The sequence below is a fragment of the Stegodyphus dumicola genome, chromosome X2 (assembly GCF_044657685.1).
Source record: "Stegodyphus dumicola isolate Sdum_Otavi_A_Nest chromosome X2, ASM4465768v1".
Classification (NCBI taxonomy): domain Eukaryota; kingdom Metazoa; phylum Arthropoda; class Arachnida; order Araneae; family Eresidae; genus Stegodyphus; species Stegodyphus dumicola.
The window spans coordinates 38258073-38279657 of NC_140781.1; the positions used below are offsets into that span (position 1 = coordinate 38258073).

Here is a 21585-nt window from a genome sequence, read left to right on the forward strand (position 1 = left end):
ATTTGTGTCAATCTCCATTGCAAAATCAGACAGCTCCTTTTTTTTATTTTGACAATCTGTTTAAAATTTTGTAAGTTAAAAGCGCTTCATCTTCTTCATTACTGCTGCTTTCACTGTCGGCTGGTGTTTAAGATCACCAGTTCTTCCATCGTCATTTCTCGATTAATTCTTTATTGCACTTTCGTCGCTCTCTGAAACTCCTTCGCCGCCAAATACGTTCGCAATCTGCATCATTTCTTTAGCTTCATTTGCAGTAGATGAAAATCATTTAAAATATTTAATAGCTTCTGGCCAGAGCTGATTCTAGCACGTATTTAGCGTTGATGAATTCACTTGTTCCCATACGAGTTTAATAATTTCTAGGACATGGTTTATGCTGACTTTGCTTTCAGAATGCCATTAGAGTCTCGAGCTTTTCTTCGTCTAGGACATTAATTAGAGAAGTGTAACCATACCCAACATAATAGACTAGAATGATTTTATGATATATTGATGCATTAGACAATGTTAGCGGATGCATTTCCGCAAGAAAACGAAACAAAGTCAATCCTTAAATGTTTGAAAAACCTGGCGCAAGCTTTTGTGTCTTTGTGATTAAGGTTCGTAGTCCCATTCGTTTATAAAATATGCTCACCTCATTCGCAATGAAAACTTGCTGCCTGAACGTAATCCCTCTCTTCCATGAATTTAAAATTTGGAATTTGAATACCTCTGTTGCTTCCTTTAGCATTCAGGAATAATTTCATGCAGTGGGAGCGGTTTTCTCTCCTTTCCGTGTAATTAGATTATACTGGCCGCAATACGGGATTATTGTATCCCCTAGCGATGGCATCAACATTGCAATATTGAACAGCATGAATATTTTTTTAACAGGCTCCGTTTTTATCTTGTGGCAGCGATGGTTTTTATAGTTTTCAAAATTTCGCTCCCTTGTGAAAATGAGAATTTTCCGCCATCTTGAATCACACGAATTTTAGAAGGATGACATCAGTTTGTATGTCCTAGGAATGTTTTAGAACTTGTTTGTTCAGCACGAATCCATCCACTATGCTATGATAATTATTCGGAAAAAGTATTATCTATACACTGGGATACAGTTAGCCCAGGTAACCAAGAGAAGAACTCGTTTATTCAACATGGAATATAATTTTTAATTATATTGCTTAATTGAATAGCTAATCATACAATTATTTATTAAATGATTAGATTTTTTTATGGTGACACAGCATTTTTAATTAATGAATTTTGTGTAATTGCAAGATTTTCTGAAAGGGATCGTTAGCGAATGTCAAACCATCGAAGTGCAGACTAGCGCAAAACATCTAGACGGCTCCCGTCGCTACCCAACGGACTTAAATTAGCCAGCGTTAAGGTGTGTTACCAGGACGGAATAAAGCTTAAATGCCTTTATACTTTTGAGTGTATCCACGCCAGCGCAACAGCACATCCCTTACAGATTAATCGGACACATTCTATTAATTTAAAATCTTTTCTTAAAATTTAATTGCAGACGATTTTGCTGTTTTACTAATAAGGTAGTTCTCCCTCCTTCTTAGCATACCTTCGTGGTGTAGAGGTCAGCACGCTGGGCGCGTATTCCAAAGGTCCCTGGTTCGATTCCCGGAGAAGGCGTTGCTCATTTTTCACATCTCGTGCTTCCACAAAATAACTAATGTTTCCACAGTGGCGCCCGAACTAAAAGGGTGGTGGATGAGGATTCTCCACACCCAAGATTTGGCGATTGATTCCCCTAAAAACCCAGTCGCCCTTCAAAAGGATGAGTATATACGGTATTTCTCCCGCCTTCTTAGGATGCCTTCGTTGTGTAGTGGTCTGCACGCTGGACGTGGGCGTATTATGAATTATGGCAAAGCACACTACGGCTATCTGCCTAAGAGGAGGGATGCCTTCGTGGAGGACTTTCTAAGGGAAAATGGCTCTTATACACGTTACACATGGGGAAAACCACGAAAACGCCCATGCAGCCAGCCCGTTCGCGGGATTCGAACCTCGGACCGAACTACCAGTGTTCAGCGACTTTACCGTTCGGCCGCTGGTGGGCCCTGTGGTTTGATTTCCGGCGATTTTTTATTTCTCCTGTTTCCAAAAATTACCTAATGTCTCTACACATTCTTAGAACTAACATTTACCTTTTTTTTTTTTCACAAGTTTCACTTTTTGGTTATTATATGAAAAACAAATTTTTTTTTAAGTTTAAATTTTCATTTTATTTTCTTTCCTTTTTACCTATGTTATATTCCTAATTTTATGCTAATTTTTCAAAAAGTAAAATCTTATTTTTCATTTCTCCTTTAAGTTCCCTGTTTCTGCAAATGCTATTTTCTCAAATTAGTTTTCCATTTCATGTTTCACCTATGAGGTTCGACTTTATCTGGTACTGTTAATTAGTCCAATGACACCAACAAACGTAAAGCAAATTATCGATATCTCTAGAAAAACAATACAGTCAGGGAAATGTTTTAAATAAACTTTTTTATATAAATACAATTTAGAATCTAAATTCACTTAACAATATCAACCACAACTCGTTGTGATCCAACTAAAGGAACAGTCAAATTAAAATTAAAACATGGAATAACAAGTCAGGAACTACAATTTAAATTTTACTCAAGCTGGTTCAGTAACTCTACTGGCGCGTCAGATTCAAGTGTTGGGAGCGATAACTCAAAGCCGAATAATTACAACTTTTCAGAGCTGGCAGAAGCTAAATAACGTACACGCGCAGGCCGGAAACATGTTCTCTTTTATAATTCCAAAACCTCAGCTTAAATACTACCTTAACTCGTTTACATTCCGTTGAGGAAACGGAAAGAAGAAGTCATAGCAAAGGCTGAAATTATAGATAACTGATTAATTTAAATAATAACTTTACACGCCTTTTAATTTTTATTTTAAAAATATATTTATTTTCTGATTTTTTAACTTTTAACTTTTTTATTTTGTAAAACTAAATGTTATTCTCACAGATTTTATTTTTATCTTTTTACTTCCTTGTACGGAGTTAAGGAAGTATTGTAATCAAGAAAAACTGGGGGGGGGTATCATATTTCAAAGAAAATATCTATTTTGACTGCTCCTGAATCTATTCTGACCATTTTTTTGCGCGATATTTGTACGTACGGACAGAATACAGCAGTCTTATTTCCAAACCGGAGTGTAAAATGGATTTAAAATGAATTCAAAAGAAATTGTTTTCATTGCGTCTACACGTACGCATGTATCTCGCGTAACTCAAAAACCATTAGCCGCAGAATGTGGAAATTTTGCATATGGCCTGCTATAACATCTAGTTGTGCACCTGCCCTTTTCATTGCAATCGGCAATGTGAAGTTAAAAAACATTTATCTTAGAAATGTAACGAAATCTTAACTTTTGATGAGGATCCCCAGTTCCTATACTTATGTTTGCGAAAGTTTTATACTTGTTATGAAAAAGTAAAATTATAAGAAGTTCGACTGAACAGGCTATTTGATTTCAAACTTTGCAATTTTTGGTGTCATTTTCAACTCGGCTTGAGAGTTCGGTAATTAAGTTAGAACAATTCGAGGAAATAAGTTTAAATGAAGTGAGCAAAAAATGTGTATAATTTATTAGGTTGTACAAGGAAATCATGAGGTGTCCACATATTTTTTTTTTTTTTTGTTTCTACAAATATAAATGAGAAATTTATTAAAACTTGTTTGCTATTTTATAATTCTGTAAGATGTATGTTGATTTTATAACAGTTATTTTTAATTTTGATACGCTTCCTTTCAGTTCTTGTTTCTCCCTACTAGAGTGAGTTTTCAGAATCGCGGTGAATGCGAATGCGTTAGAAACAGTACTTAAAGGAAGTTCAACTTACTTCGTGAGAGAAATAATTAAAAAAGCCACGTAAAGCGCCGGGAAATGATGGAGTAAAAATTACTGCGATCAAGAAACTGCCTCCTAATATTGTTTGTAAATTGACAAGCATTTTAAATGCATGTATGTTTCATTCCTACTTTCCAAAAAAATGGAAAAGTGCTAAAGTGATTCTAATTCCAAAGCCTGGTAAAGATCACACGAAACCTGACGGTTAGCGTCCGATCAGTTTATTGCCAGTGCTTGGAAAAAAATTATGAAAGGATATTACTTTCTCGTATGCAACCTTATCTTACGTCATTACCACTGGAGCAATTTGGATTTCGAACCAAACTTTCGACTACTAAGCAACTAGTGAGAATTACGGAGTTTGCTGGCTCTGCGCTCCATAATAAACAGTGTGTTGCTCTCCTCATGCTAAATGCGGCGAAAGCTTTCGACCGCGTCTGGCATGAAGGGCTTATTTCCAAACTCATCTCCTGTCATTTTGACACAGAACTGTTTCTTACGATTCACTCGTTCATCACTAACAGAACATTCAGTGTTTGTGTTAACGGTGCAAACTCCTCCGAAAGATTTACTTTAAGCGGTATTTCACAAGGCTCGGTCCTAGGACCAATTTTGTACTTATTTTATGCCGCAGATTTCTCACAAATTCAGCAAAATAATTCTAGTTTAGCCTGCTATGCGGATGACACCGCCTTAGGTGTGAAATCCTCAAATGTGAGTCATGCTGTCAGCAAATCTCAAAACTTCATTCCCCACATTGAAAACTGGTGCGCACAGTGGAATATTCAAGTCAACGCGTCCAAATGCGCTTTTCAATGAACACGCGTCCAACGCGCTTCTCAATGAACCTGTTCCTGTCGTCTCTGGAGCAAAATACCTTGGAATATTGTTTAACGATCGCCTCATATGAACTCACCACGTTAATAACGTACGAGACAGGGCTCTAATACATTCACTAGATTCGGGTAAGAAGAGACTTTCTGTTATTAGGTCTTCACCAGTCTGGACAACAATTACTGACCAGGAACGTAATAAATTACAAGTTGTGCAGAACACATACCTGCGTATCATCACAGATGTTCAATTTTTTTATGGAATAAGTGTCTTCGTGATGACCTCAAAGTAGAACCCCTTGCGAAGTTCTTACACAAGATTAATACGCAATTCTATCAGGACACACAAGATTGCAACATTATGAATCATTTCAATCTCTTCAGCTATGAAATTCTGCAAGAAGATGGTCACTTGCACTCTTACACAGCTTTTATATTAAACCAAAATTTTCCTACATAGGATTTAAAATTGTTATTACAACTCCATATTGTATAAGCATGCTAAATCTTTTTCCTAATTTTTTGTAGGACTTTCTGCTATTTTAGCATGGCATATACTTGTAAATATTATGTAAATAGAGGTCTATTTTCTGAGGAAAATATGTATATTATATTTTATGTACTGTTTAATTCTGTGAAATATATTTTCCACATCCCTTACGTGACAAACGAGTCATAAACTTTTATCCATCTCTCTAAACCCACTTAAGCATTTTTGTACTTGCATCGCTCCTTCAAGCACCTACGTTACAATAGCCGGTATACAACTTACATACATAGCAAGCTAGACGCAGCGACAGCGGTAACTGGAACTGGAACTTTGTGAGACAGTGCTTAGGAATCCTTAGTATCGCGTGTTTGCCTTCTGGTTACTTCGTTCTTGAATCTACATTCACTTGCAAAAGTTAAGCACAAAGATGTAAAATGCAAAAAAATCAACAAATACTGCTTTGATTGACGCAAAGTTCGGCAGGAAAGTAGCATATATATTTATGCATAATTTCATTTCTGTATATAATTATTGATAAAACAAAATCAATAATTATATACACAAAAGAAAATAATATTAAATTTTTGTAAGTTATCAGATAATGACATACTGGAAACTTAAGCAGAATTATGTATAAAGTGAAAATAAACAGCATGAAATGGAAAAAAAGGACATTAATAGGGTATGTAATCCCTCCTCATCTGTATACAAAGTTTACACCTTGTGACCATGCTTTCAATTAGGTGGTCAACTACCGCAGAGTTAAGCAATCACCATTCTTCTTGTATAGCAGTTTCTAGCTCAACGAGAGAGGCTGGAGGTGGGAAGCTTGAAGATACAGCACGGCCGAGAGCATCGCAAAGACTTTCAATGGGATTGAGGTCGGAAGAATATGCTGGCCACGCCATACGCGCAATCCCTTCACTCTCCAGGTAGTCATCGACGATGTCAGCACTATGGGGACGTGCGTTATCGTCCATTAAAACAAAAGTAGGGCCAACTGCCGCAGCGTACAATCTTACAATGGGTCCTAGGACTTCATCTCGATACCGGACAGCCGTCAAAGAATTCCGTTTAAAGATGTATAGGTCCGTGGGGTATCCTAATATCTAGTCTAATATCTATATATCTAGTCTAATTTTTTTTTTTTAATTAAGAAAACAAAAATACAAAACTCCTCGTGTTCCACGAAGTGTACGAGGCTTACAGACGTAAGTAAATAACTCATAATAAAGCCAATATAATTCAATAATAAAAGCACAATATCAAGCTCTGAAAAAAGCAAAGAAAAAATATAAAATAAAAATACTAAAATATAACCATGAATAATTAAAATACGTTAACATTCCTATAAAAGAAAATCCACCAATTTAATAATAATACGAAAATAATAAAAATAAAATAACACTTAAAAATAATACTTGTACAAAGGAAGAATGATACATCTAGTCTGTATGGACGAACCTAGTCTAAAAACATACATACTTCAAATTTGCATTATTTTGATAACGACTAAAGGCCACAGACCTCTTTGAGTGTATTTCATATTTTATTATTATGAAACTCATATGTAATTATGTAAAATAACACATAAGCATCATACAGAGTTAATTTTTTTCTTTTTCTCTTTCATCTAAATGACAAAAATTTCAAACAGATATTATTTTAATACTTCAACCATAGAAGGCTTCGAACTTTGATCCGGTATAGTGATTCTGCTGCCGGCTGCCGTATGGTTAACCTGGCGTCGAATCCCGGAAAAGGCTTGGATGTTTCCAAGTGCATAGGGTCTGGGCGACATGGTATATTTGCTGTAAGTAGCGAAACTTGAATGCTTCATATGAGCTTTGAAACTCTCTTCAAAGAGGTTACGATAACCATTTTCATAATCGAACTTGTTTTGAGTTATTTTATCATATTTTGTAAGAAATATTGATTTGTTTAACTTGAGCGTATTTTGATTTATAATATTGAAAAAAAAAAATATGTGTTTTTTTACCACAAACATTACTTTTTAATATTCTTTGAAGCAGTAAATTAACAATATAAACCTTTTGCCGTACTAACTGACGCTTGTCTTGTTCTTAATTTTTATTACACATCATGCTAAATGTCTAGAAAAATCATATTTCACCCTAACTAGATAATTTCAGTAACATTTTACAAGAAAATAGTATTCCTTATCGAATTTTTAATAAAATATAATTAAGCTAAATGTTTTATTACTAATTTGGGAGTTTCTAAAAGCGGAAATTTCTTCTAGCCGAAAATCATCACTGCCACAAGGAAAAAATTTAAAGTTTGCAAAATTACAAAAATTATCAATGCTACGAGGTAAAAACGGAACTTTGAAAAATATGGTATGTCTTTTCGACATGGCGGTGATGATGCAATTGGTGTTAAAAGAAATCTAATAAGCAAAATTATAAACAACGTAAATTTGACTTACTCCTGTAGAAAACACAAGCCACTAAATCCTTGAGGGGTGTTGCTACAGGATGGGATGTCTGAGCCTGTCAAATATTGAAGATCAACATAATAAGTACTTACAAAAGTATTCAAAGAAGGGTTCACAAAACATCATTATAAAATACAACATAACACTTACGGGGCTGAGAGTAATAAATAAGCGAAATGTAAATATTAGAGCATTTAACAATAGTTTTATGGTTATCGGTGTTTTTTAGTTGGCAGTTATTTACTATCGGTGTTTACTATTTGGCAGTCATTTAGAAGAAAATATTAAAAGGATAACAGAAAAATATGATATAGTTAGTACTTCTATATCCGTTCTAAAATATAAATATTTGTACTAAAGACATATTTGTACTTAAAAATTTCTTAATATGCAAAATTTTATGTAAAAATTCAAATGTGAAAGCAGGAAGGATATTAAACATTCATTTATTATGCATCTTTACCATAAAAAAATCAAATAAATAAAATGATTATTTTGCTTTGACACAAAATGTTTTACCTTTATACTCAAAACGTGTGAAAATATTTAAGAAGAAATTTATGGACCATCGTTTTCTAGCGATTTATTTTGCCTGTTAAGGATTCAAGACTTTTGAAAAGCGTTTAGGCTGCAGCTATAAAATCAAAAGCAGTTTTTTAACCAACTAAATAATTCCATCTGTAATGTAATAACACTGATGCTTTTCAGCAAGTAATTTTAGTATTGCTATTATAATTACTTTCATGGTTTTATACATTTTAGTTTTAAAATAACACAGACTATACATTTGTTTAACATAGTGCTTTAAGAGAATGAAAACACTACTTTTGATAGGTTCAGCTTCTTGGCTATCTGACTGAGCTTTTCCTTACCCTGTTTAGTAAACTAAGCTTATGTTTCGGAAATGCAAGACAGTGTCAAAAGACTTTATCAGAGGTTATATATGAAATAAATGAAACTGTTGTTTATCCTAGCTCGATCCACGATATAGCAGCTCGGCAAAGACAAAACTCTCTATATCGCTAAAGAATTAAATGAGAAAGCATGTTAATTCTTGGCAATAAATATGATGAAATATTTTTTAACTGAAGAATATTTTCTTTCCCGCAGTAACATATTCAGAATGGTACCCTATTTTATACTTAACAAACACTAAGACATTTGTCTTTGCATAATCATGATTACTTATTACAGAGCAACTTGCTTTCAATTAATAGTTACATATAACTGTTATGAATGATTTTCCTGTATGAGTTCTACAAAATTGCACAAGTTATCCCATACAAGGTTTTTATTTAAATCTTTTATAGTTCTTAAAGCTGCATGGCTGTTGATTATGAAGAAAATTATAAAATATAATACCAACACATAAAATAGCCAAACATTTTGTCCTGTTTAAAACAAACCATATTTATTTAAAAGCTAATCGCCAAGCTAAAATTTTCCGAAGTAATATCCCACTGAAATACATACAGTTTGAAAAATAAAAAGTATGGAGTAAAACCGTAATTCTGAAACGGGATTTGTTTAATCATTACTTATCTAATGTTTGTACGTTGTTTCTTAACAGAAAATCAAAATCTGTACAGATGATTCATATGTTATAAAGAGTGTCTTGAAAAGATGGGAGTACTTACTATAATAAAGCTGCGGAACCGGTATAGTAGTCAGCGTCGCTGACTGCCGTGCCGAAGGGCCCAGGTTTGAAATCCGAAGAAGGCATGGATGTTTGTAAATGCATAGTGTCGGTGCCGCATGGCGGTACTGTAAATATGCGGCGAGCCGATCTAACTTGAAAAGTTCTTCTTTTGAGAAATGAAATAATCAGCTTTAGAAAGCTATCAGGAAGTATGCAGTTTGAAAGCTTGTACACAACTCCTGCATACCACACTCGATCGAAAGCTTTTTAGAAATCGAGGTAACATGCAGCGACTGCGGTCTTTTTCTGGAAATTTAGAGCAATATATTCTATTAAGTTTAGGATTTGGTGTGTCGTAGAATGGACTCTCTTAAATCCAAATTGGTTTTCGTCAATAATTTTCAATCTTTCAAAGTGAGTAGTCAAACGGTCATTTCAAATTCTCTCGAAAACTTTTCCTATTGCCGGGAGTAAACTAATCGGTCTGTAGCTTGTGACTTCATGGGTTTTTTTTTTCCTGGTTTTAGTATCGTAATTATAATTGAATGCTTCCATTGCTGAGGGAAATGTGTGAGTCGAATGCATGCGTTAAATATGCTACAAAATAACACAATACAGTTTCTTGATAGTGCTTGCAGACCCTCATTGGTTATGTTGTCGTACCCTCTTGTCTTCCGTTTTTTGAGTTTTTTAATAATGCTTTGAACTTTGTTTGGAGAAGTGAATTTAATGAAGTTAGAATTATGCCGGGATTTTATATTAACTATTTCTTGCTTAACTTCTTCCTCGTATTCGGAATTTTCTTCTTCGTGTTTATTGAAAACTTTTCTTAAGTTGCTTGCTAGAACTTCTGCTATGTCGGATTCTGAGTAGAATGGGTGACCCATGTAGTCGATCGGATGCAGATGTTGCGCTCGGGTATTTCGGAGGGATCTTGCGATTTTCCAAGCTACATTTGGTTCTAAATCCATGTTTTCAAGGAGGTTATCCCAACTTCTGGATCTATGGTTAATAATTTCTTGTTCAATCTTTCTTGAAAGATAATTAAAGTGTGTTTTATCTCTTGGGTTTCTTGTCATTTGCCAAATTTTTCTTCTGCTATTTCGCTGCTTTATTAGATTTAAAATGTGCTCCGGAAGGTTTTTGCTATCATTTCTCTTACTGGTGAAGGTAGCGTTTTTAATGGCGTCTTGAATCTTGGTATTAAGATTATGAATTGCGTTTGCGCTGAATTATTGCGCAATTATTTATTATTCCGGTTCCTCATTTGATAGTGTACGCTTGTGCGTAACGCGCGGGGTAACAAATCCTTCTTTATCGGTGGATTGCTTTTTACGTTTTTTGCCGCTTGCGTTTCTAGTTAAAACATTTCCCTTTTCCATTTTTTGGGATGAGTTTGGGGCTTGTGAATCTCCTTCCGTTTTTTCTTTATTATCCTTTTCCAGTAATACTAGCAATATGCTCGCTTAAATCTTTTAGCCTAGCATCATTTTCAGGGCAATTGTTTTGTTTAAGGGCGTCTAACTCCTGCATTAGTTTGTCTCTAATTGTGTAATCATCTAGTCCTGGGTAATACTCACGTAGCCTCTTTAATCGCGTTACATCCGTTTCCATAACCTAAGCTGCTAACGGGCTGCGTTGGCACGGTAATGCATCAAGAAACAAAAGATAGAATTCTTACCAAAGCGATCCAAAACCTCCTTTCAATTCACCAAGTCTCAAACAACCCTTATCCAAGATAGCGATCTAACTTGAGAAGCCAAAACGTCCGAAAAATTAGGAATGAAGGAAAAAACGTTTTATCAACTAAATGCGCAGTTCTCAAGAGAGCAGCCTCCGAACTGAGAGTATGTCGATGAGCGAGAGCAACAGTCGACAAAAAATGAGCAGTGCCGAGCGAGCAGAGAGGAAATAGGGAAAAAGAAAAGGAAGCAAAGAAAACCGCAAGAATCATTCAGAATGACGAGCCAATGGAAATATCAAAAGAAAACAGATTTCAAGCATTAGAAAACACAGAAGCTACCATGGAAGGTGGAGCCCAAGAGAAGAAACGTCCCCACCTATTGTGATGCAGCAGGAAGCCACGGATTGGTTGAAAGTACATGAACGTTTTTGTAAAATTCTGCAGATGTGAATTCGGGGCAGAAATGAAAGTCCGATCCATCTATGAGAACGTAAGAACAGTTGATGATTACAGGACGATGACGAAAATACTACAAGAGAAGAAAATTCCATTTCATTCCTTTCAAATCACTCCACCAACTAAGAACGGCCATGCACAACACCCACAGAATCAAGAAAGAGCTCTTAATCTGTCAATACTTCCTGTGTCCGGGCCGGGTAAGTTTTCCCGTGTTGAGTCAAATTAAGCCGCAGGCTCCATTCCTGGTGGTGCCCTTCCGTCAGTTCCTTTAAGTTTCAGCTTTGCAACCATACTTCCCCAGGAACCCAAAAGCTTTGGTTTCCCGGAAGCTGCCCGGCGTGTCATTTGATCATTCCTTTCAACTTCAGAGCGAAAAGCCATTGAGGGTAGTGATTAAAAACCTTCCTAGCACTGTTAACGAAGATGCAATCCTGAAAGACCTACAAAAGAGGAAATTCCCAGCTACGAAGGTAAAGCAATTCCGGAAAAGCAAGAAGAATGACTTTCGAGAAAATACCGATATTCTATGTTGAACTGGAGAAAACAGCGGCGGGTTATTCAATCCACCAGCTAAATAATATGTTCGGATTAAACATCAGAATAGAGAAATTTGCGCCGAAAAAATGACCCTTACAATGTTATCGGTGCCAGGAGTATGGCCACTCCCAGCAAATCTGCACCAACGCTGAACGATGCTGTAAATGTGGACAGTCGCACAGGAGCAAGGTTTGGCCGCTGAAGGAAGACGAGAAGCCGGCCTGCCGTTTTTGCAAGCAATGGCATGTAAGCTCTTACAGGGGATGTGAGGCGTACAAGAAGCGTTTTGAGAGAATGAAGTTCGTACAAAAAACGAGGGAACCAGAGCTCACAGCAGAAGACTTTCCAAAGCTCATCCAAAATAGGGAAATAGCCGAAAAGAAAGTGCCGAGTTACAGCCTACAACGATAGAGTAAAAGCCAGACTCAAACCTCCACCAGATGAGCAGTGTCATGGCTGCAAGACAAAAAAATCAGGAAATTAAGTACAATTGTTGGACCCATAGAAAAAATTAGAGCAGCAGGGAGGTATTTCATGTCACTCTGAACTCAGAACTTATTTTTCGTATGTGACTCTCCTACTTGACTTTGCCACAGACTGATAACACCTTAGACAGATTGCACTACTATGGACTCGTGTTGCGCCTTCGGGCGAGGTGTTCTTACACCTTAAAATAATTTCACTACCGCGAATGGCCTTATACGGTAAATATTGATTGCAGTGGTAAACATTCTTTGTAATTGACACCAGCGGCGAAAATTAGGTAAATTGCTAAGAAAAGTCCCTGCTAAACGGGACTTTTCTGAGAAAAGAGATTCTGGTAGCACTGGTTTAAACGGGAGGATTCTTAGAAAAAAGAGCCCAACCTGAAGCGAAGTCCCGCCTAGCTACGGAAACAATGTTGCGGCTACGCAGGATTTTCAAACCTCAGCGAAAAATGACTCGACTGGACCTCAGTCCCAGGTAGAGACAACCAGTCAGATGAAAGTTCTGCTTCTGAAGCCTCACGTGATCCCAAACTAAGCGATAATCGATTAGTGTTTGCCGTTCAAGTCTTTGTAGTAAGGGAAAATGGTAACCTAGCTACGTGGATTTCCTGGAATTGTGCGGGTTCTGAGAATTGTTCCTTTTGACGTCAAGTCCCGGATAGCCGAAACATAATGAGATTGAGACTTAAGAGTAGATCCTCAATTAATATTGCGAAGCTAAAATTTTGAAATTTTAGCTAATTTTTTAGAAAGTACTCGTGCGATTTTTACAAAACGTGGCAGTTTGGCATAATTTGAGCATTAGAATCGAAATAGGGAAAATACTTGGCATTTCATTTCAGAAAATGTCCGATTTTCTGTCAAAATACCTATATTAGAATATTTTTATATATAAGTCTAATACATACTATACTAAGTCACGCTTTCGAGGCATGAAAAATGCAATTTTAATTTCGTCAATCGGTCCAGTAGAAAGAGAGATACAGGGAACTGTCTTCCCCACAGTGTAGAAGAATTCGGCATTACTTAAGGATGCCCACTTTACAAATTACTTTTAGAAACGAATTCTTTCCTAAAGATAGGTTTTTCTTACCCTGCAAAGTATTACCGTTTTGAACAATATTAGTAATATTTCTTTTCCGCAAAATTTAATTGATGCTTGATATTTCCGTATCCTTCAGATGAAATGAAATGTCAGTATGGCGTAGAACATTCATAATATGAATATTTATTGATTAATAACACACTTATGAAAGAATGTTTTTTAGCTGACACATATTCTCTTAAAATAAGTTGTTTTAGCAAAATCTAAAAATTAACATAAACAACACTTACCATAATTTGATTGGTATAACATATTCACTGGTACTTGCTGAATGTGAGGAATGGCCATGTTCTTCGGCTCATCCCATTCGTAATATACGAGATAAGCTGTTGATCCTGGAATTATAAATGGAAAGTTAGGTTAATTCAATATGGAAAAGCTTATGAGGGTAGTCTGACTAACCTACGGCAAAGGAGGACTTTCCAAAGGGAACTGACTCGTGTTCGCGTTACACATGGGAATACCACTATAACCAACCACGCAGCAATGCCCTTTGTCTGGGATCGAGCCCCGGGTAGAGCCGTGACCTTCGAGAGGGAGAAGGCCATAACACTTTATAAACATGGCGGAGCTTTCCGTCCGATGTTAGGGCCCACCAGCGGCCGAGCGGTAAAGTCGCTGAACACTGGTAGTTCGGTCCGAGGTTCGAATCCCGCGAACGGGCTGGCTGCATGGGCGTTTACGTGTTTTTCCCCATGTGTAACGTGTATACGAGCCAGTTCCCCTTAGAAAGTCCTCCACGAAGGCATCTCTCCCCTTAGGCAGATAGCCCTAGTGTGCTTTGCCATAATTAAATACACCAACGTCCAATGTTATCGTCGGAAAGTCATCTGGATTTTTAAATTTTCTTCGGAAATATTTTATCATGTTACTTAGTTAATTAAAATAGTGAAATAAAGGAGGCTTTATATACGTTATTTTCACTTTTTAGGCCTTTTTACAGATATTTTAATTAACTTTGTGCATAAATATAACTGAAAGAGCCGAAGAACAAACGATCATTTTATAAAAATTTAAACGCTGATTGAAAGTTGCCATTGTCATGATAAACTGGAAAGGGGTTCTTAAGATAATAATTAATATTTTACCTAGGCTCAAGTATTAATTTATTCGCGTTTCAGAGCAAAATATATAACCACCAATTTCTATATCTCCAACGTAATGAAATACTATATAAATTAGCTAATAAATGTGATAAAAATATTTCATACAAGAAACATGCCTAAATCTTATAACAAAAAAGCCTTCCAACATTCATATTTGAAATGAGATAAACTAACAAACAACATACACAACTGGCAATATTTTAAAAACACATAAATTATACGATGTTTGAATTTTACCAGAAAAAAGTAACAGAACTACTATTTCCAATTAAATTAAAAACCATTTAGTGTTTTTTAAATAGCAAGCTGTTAAAAGTACAATAAGTAGTAGCAATGCTGATTATTTTTAACATCATTTCTTTTGATCATAAGTAAATATATACATATACTTGTTCTAAACAAAGACAGATTCTCACGGCCGTTTTATTCATTTTTTCAAATCAATAACATTCCTTTGGACACTTTCCCTTGGATACTGCGCAGAAATGATTTGAATAATAGTAAGAACTGCACATTTAAATCTGCTCTTCATTAAAGAGCACACAACAAAAAGTTTTTTTTCATTTATCATGAATTTTATTGCTATCACAAACATGTACAAAAATTAACAATGAAAATGGCATGTATTCAAATGTAATAATTAAAAAACATAAATTGCAACATTCGTATTCATACCAAGAGCTCTATTACAAATTCCAAGAGAAAAATAACAGAGCTGCAATTTACATTTAATGTAAAATTTAATGTTTTTTAAATAATATATGATTAAAATTGCAATAATTATGGATTACAATATTTAGTAGTAATGCTGATGTTTCTTAACACCATTTCTTTCAATCATATGCAGGTGCATATACATATTTTAGCTTCCAAATTTTAGGATAATACGAATTACGTGTAATCATTTATATGCTTTTTAAAATTATTAACCTTTCTTTGCATGTTACATGAAGAGCTTTCAATAATATGCACAATAACTTACTATGTGCATTAAAATCTGCTCTTCATTAAACAGCATGTCAAAACCTTTTTTTTATTTATTGTTTCCTTATTATGACATATATCAAATTAAGCAACAAAGCTAAAGTTATACTTATATAATAACAAAAATCATATAATCAAACATTCATATTTATTGTTATTTATAGTGTTTCCTTAGCATCTGCAGCCCACCAGCGGCCGAGCGGTAAAGTCGCTGAACACTGGTAGTTCGGTCCGAGGTTCGAATCCCGCGAACGGTCTGGCTGCATGGGTGTTTTCGTGGTTTTCCCCATGTGTAACGTGTATACGAGCCAGTTTCCCTTAGAAAGTCCTCCACGAAGGCATCCCTCCCCTTAGGCAGATAGCCCTAGTGTGCTTTGCCATATTTAAATACACCACCTTAGCATCTGCTCTTTCTATCATACCTTAACATATTCTATTCTTTGAAATAATCATGAAAATTTCATTCAAAAAATACATTTTCTAAAATCAGTAAACTTTTTCGTATATACTGCAATCAATTAGAAGAAAATCTTTGAATATACACAGTAGCATGCCACATGCATTAAAGACTCTTCACGAAATAGAATACAATGAAACTTATTTTACCCCATTTATCATGAATTTTCCTGCTATCACAAATATATACAAAAATTAAGCAATGGAAACAATATACACTGGTGTGCAAAAATTAAGGACGATACAACTTTGTACAAAAGCTTTCCAAATCAACACATTTAATGCCGTAAGATCCCCAATACGTAAGGACATGAGTAATGTAAGCAACACTTACTAAAAGAGAAATCAGAGGGATAAAAAGAAGCTTTATTGAAAAAGTAGCATGGAGCGAAATGCGACTGAAGGCCGAAACATCCCTGTGATGGGTGTCCAGCAAGAAACATCCGGTCTTTAATAGGGGATATGATCTCCCCTGACTGCTAGGCAGGTTTCACAGCGTCTGCTCATGCTGAGAATGAGAGTGTCAATAAGTTGTTGAGGCATTGCTGCCCATTCGTCTTGCAGCGCCAATCGAAGATCCGGAATCGTTACTGGTGGTAAGGTACGAGCTGCCAAGCGTCTGCCTAGAAAATCCCATACATGCTCGATGGGATTGAGATCTGGAGATCGTGCCGGCCAATCCATACTTTCAATATCCTCACTCTCTAAGAGCTGTTCCGCAGCTACTGTGCGATGACATGGTGCATTGTCGTTCATGAAAAGGAACTGCGGACCCATAGCGCCTCTAAAAAGACGCACATATGGAAGAAGAATCTCGTTACAATAACGAGTCCCGTTGACTGAACCTGCGTCGAAGATGTGAAGGTCTGTACGACTACCAAGCATGATGCCTCCCCAAACGAGAACACTGCCACCTCCATACCTGTCCCTTTCAATGATGTTCGAGGGATGATTGCGGCTTCCCCGCTCTCTCCAGATGAGTATGCGATGAGAATCGCTACTCAAACTGAATCTGCTCTCATCTGTAAAGAGTACTCGTCCCCATTCATTGTCTCTCCAATTCAGGTGTTCCCGGCACCACAGAGAACGCCTTCTCCGATGGGCAGGCGTTAGAGGTACACACCGTACAGGGCGTCGTGCAAACAGACCACCACCGTGCAGTCAGTCTTCTGGCCACGGTAAAACGCGATATCGGTCGTCCAGTCGCCTCTGTCGTGTGTCTAGCGATTTCTCCTGCTGTCTGCCGCCTGTTTCTTCTGGCCTGTAAGGCAATATACCGGTCATCTGCGGGTGTGGTTCCTCGTGGACGACCACTACTAAACCCCCGGATAGCTGTTCCTGTAGTTTGAAATTGTCTCCAAAGTCGTGAAACGATGCTGTGAGCAATTCCGAACTCTGCAGCCACATTTGTCACACTGCGGCCTTCCTCCAACTTCCCAATGATTCGACCTCGGGTAAAAGCATCCAGATGTCGTCTAACAGATTGATTATTCGCCATTTCTCGCTGAGGCAGCAACTCGATGTGATTTTAACTGCTATACGGCGTGCAATCTCTTTGCCAGAAATACTGATCTTACACCGACAACATGCTTTATACTACTCAGACACTCCCCCATTACGTCTACCTGCATATCTGCGCATGTGCTACCGTACATCACCTTACTTAATCTCCTGATTGATCTTTCTGTCCGCTCTGCCTCTTCGTTCAGCTGATATGCTAATTTTTCGACTTCGTCCTTAATTTTTGCACACCAGTGTACTTTAATAGTAAAAACTCTAAATTCAAACATTCATATTTATACTATGGTCATACCTTAGCAAATACATATAACTTATCTTTTAAATGGCATAAACTATGCAGTGCTTGGAGTTACAAATACTTTAACCCTTTACGGCTCAGTGTTCCACTACATGGAACACCCAAATTGAATCGCTTCTGAAACCTTTAAATTCAACCGTAAATAGATAAAAATGCCTTTATAATATACTTTGAACTTTTCTTTTTAAACAGTAGATAGCAGCATATCACAAAGAGACAAAGAATTTTCATTTATTTTGTTTTATTAAAATCCACTTTTTTTCAAGTAATATTCTCTATTTTTTAATGATATAAAAATTTTATTTGGAAAAAAATTTAGGATTAATTTTGCTGGCTGAACTCCAAATTATCTGTTCTATATTTTTTTTAATCTTTCAGACAAAAACCATACGCAGAATCATTGAATAAACCTGGGTGTTCCATTAGCTGGAACACTGAGCCTTTAGCGATCTCATGCTGTTACGAATCAGAACATCTGTGCTTAGGAGAGAACATCCGTTGTTTACGTTTTCTGTTTCCATTGCTTTGGGCGGGGGGAATGAATTCAAACAAAGCAGTATTGAGGGGTGAGGGGTGAGGTGTGTTTTGTGGTATGAAAGCCTTAATATTGGCATCTCGAATTTTTTGGGAGTAGTTTTTAGGCGGGAATTTTATTAGTAGCTTGACACATCTTTATTTAGACCTGCGCGAATTTTTTGCTGTCGCATTTTAGTCTCATTCCCATTTATTTTCAATAATTGTGTAGATATTTTTCGTGTATGTATATATTATAGGCTTGTTTTTCTTTATTGTTAATATTAATCGTAGTTAATTTTTTTATTATTAATTTTCCATAAATGGCGCGGAGAGGTCTAACTCTTTCCGAAAATTTGTAAATATTTTTGTATATAGGACTTGTGTATATAGATATTTACCTCATTTATCCGTATATATTCAAGAATATCGTGTATATCCAGGAAACCATGTATACAGCCATAATACAGAGTTTTTCATTCTTATACAAACGCTTCTACTCATTTTCGTGCTTCACTGCAATGCTCGCTTAGTCGCACTTTTAAAAGCTCTGGCAGCGCAGTGTTCCACCTCATGGAACCACCATGTGTTCCACCTCATGGAACACCCACAGAATTAAAACGGTAAGTGCAATTTTTACAAAATTTTACCTGTATACTCCTTTAGAACGAAATAGACTGCATACAACTTTTTTTGTTGAAATTCCGACGTTAACGTATAGCGCGCCGCAAAAGGCTAAGAAAATTAATAAAACTGTATTTTACAATTAAGAAAATAAAAATACTTAATTATTTTTAAATTTCTTTGGTTTTCGTTCATTTGAAGCAGAAAACTTACTATCTTCTAATACTTTTGTATAATTGTTTAAACAAATGTTTGCAAATGTATTTAGCATTTTGATGACAATATTAAAGAAATCACAGTTGCAAGACTGACATATTTCATTACCAAGTAGCCCACTATTACTTATAAATATTTTAAAAAGTGAAATAATGACTGAATGCTGATTTCGGTATTTTTGAAAATGTTTTTCATATTTCTTTGATATAAGTTTTCTAAATATGCAACAACTATGGATTATAATATTAAAAAGTAGTATGGACGATTTCTTAAAACCACCTCTACTTACCATATCTAAATATGCGCACTTATCTTTAGTTTCTGTCGTTTGAGATAATGGAAGATTATCATAATCTCCCCCTTCAATTAATAAATTATCCAAACTCAATATCTTTTCTTTTCAGATTACAGACTGCAGTTTAAAAAAATGTACACAATAACCAGCTATATATATTAAAGCTTGCTGTTCCTTCATTGATACATTTAACTCCACATCACAGCCGTTAAATACGCATGGATATGCATCGTCTTTTAACATTAAACGTTTTCTTGGAATTCTTAAAATCGCCCCATTTTTATCCGTGAATACATCTTCACGCACAATCATATCTTCGCGAAAATGTTTTTCACAAACAACACTTCGTTTATATGGTATGAAATTCGCGCGAGGAATCTTACGGCGCCAAAGCTGCTTTTTTGCTTCATCCGTTGGAAATTTGTGCACACTCACGTAATTTTCAGTTCCAGCATAATTAGAATTGCACTTAGGTACACAACAATGGTCAGGCATTGTTACAATATTAACAAAGTCAGCACTAAACAACAAATCATATTGACAAATTTAGATTTTACAAAAACGTACACATGCCTCGTGGTAGTTACAAAACTAATGGTGGAAAAACGATGGACGGAAAGCATGACTCATCTCTGACTTGTTCGACGAGTGTCATGGCCTTCTCCCTCTCGAAGGTCACGGTAGAGCGCTCAGCAGGCATCAGTCGGCCACTAGTAACGCATTAGACTGAAACATTTTTAACGCTTGGAACTCATAAAGAGAAATACAATTATTACGAGTATTAAAAATATTCGAAGTCTGTGTTGCGTCATAGAACCGCCTCCTACTTGCCATTTTTATTCATTTATTTAGAAAAATAGGATGAGTGAGTTTGACCGCGGAAAACGAACTTTTTAAGGCAATTTTTCTGCAGGCAGAATGACGGCACAATGTATGTTATGTTGACTTCACAACAAGTTCTTACCATAAAGAAATAATCCATTCATTCAGCTAATAACCAGCTAAGAACCTATATAACAGGTTGTTTCCAATAGTAATTCTTTTCAGACCAGTGCTGCTTTTAAAGATAATCTCAGACCTTTGACATGAAAGAGGACGCAAATTCAATGAGATTATGAAAACTTAGGGAAAAAAAAACCCACGCAAAAATATATGTGAGAAAGTTCTGGGGTAAACGTCATTATGATAGCTATGACCCCTATGTTTCCATTTAGTCTCAGAATATGCAGATATGGAAAATACCATGGAAACTAACCATGCAGTCAATACATGACCATGCAGTTAATACATGCTCCAGGAATTCAATTCGGGTCGAGCTCCATAGTGTTCAGCAGTCGTCATTCAGCCGTTGGTCAAACATTCGCGTTACACATGGCAAATAACACGAAAGTTAACCATGCAGCCATTCCGTTCGCCTGAGATAGAATACGGGTCGACCTCCCAGTGTCCAGCGGTCGTCTCTCAGCCACTGGTCCAAACGCATGCAACGCAGAGAAATTTTAAAGGCATTGAACTCGTGGCGAGAAATACAAATATTACCAATCTTTAAAGAATTCGAAGAACGTTTTGCATCACAAAATGATATTCATCTTACTCTTTTTTTTTTTAGTTTATTTAGCAATATAAGATGAGGACAGGAAACGAACATTTCAAGGCAAATATAAGACTCGACAAAAGTTATACAAGTTAGCTCAGAATAGTTTACCGGCGCGCAGTTTAAAGCATTGGCTAGCGAGAACGCTAAAGTCGGAATACATATTTTTAGGCGTAGTCTTGCATTCCTTGTTACGATGAATTTCGTGCGCTTGTTCTTATGCTGCTGTCAGAAAAGTGAGATTAGTCAAAACAACAACATATTTTTAGCAGCGCAGGCAAAAATATACTAACTACAAACGCGATTGCTAGAAGCTCTCTTTCTCTCAGATTCAAAACCCTAAGCTTAAATATAATCAAACATCAGCTGCATTCTGGTGAGGAATACGGAAAAGAGAAGAGTAAAGACCAAA

General features: G+C 36.2%; 1 protein-coding gene across 1 annotated transcript in view; it reads right to left on the bottom strand.

Moving 5' to 3' along the window:
• Positions 1-21585, bottom strand: part of LOC118187747 (uncharacterized) — a 143758-nt gene that overhangs the window by 51053 nt on the left and 71120 nt on the right. Inside the window, exons 6-7 of the mRNA XM_035358025.2 lie at positions 13797-13901; positions 7646-7709 (exon numbers count right to left, since the gene is read on the bottom strand). Coding sequence (XP_035213916.1) covers positions 7646-7709; positions 13797-13901 — 169 coding nt within the window. The remainder of the gene's footprint in view (positions 1-7645; positions 7710-13796; positions 13902-21585) is intronic.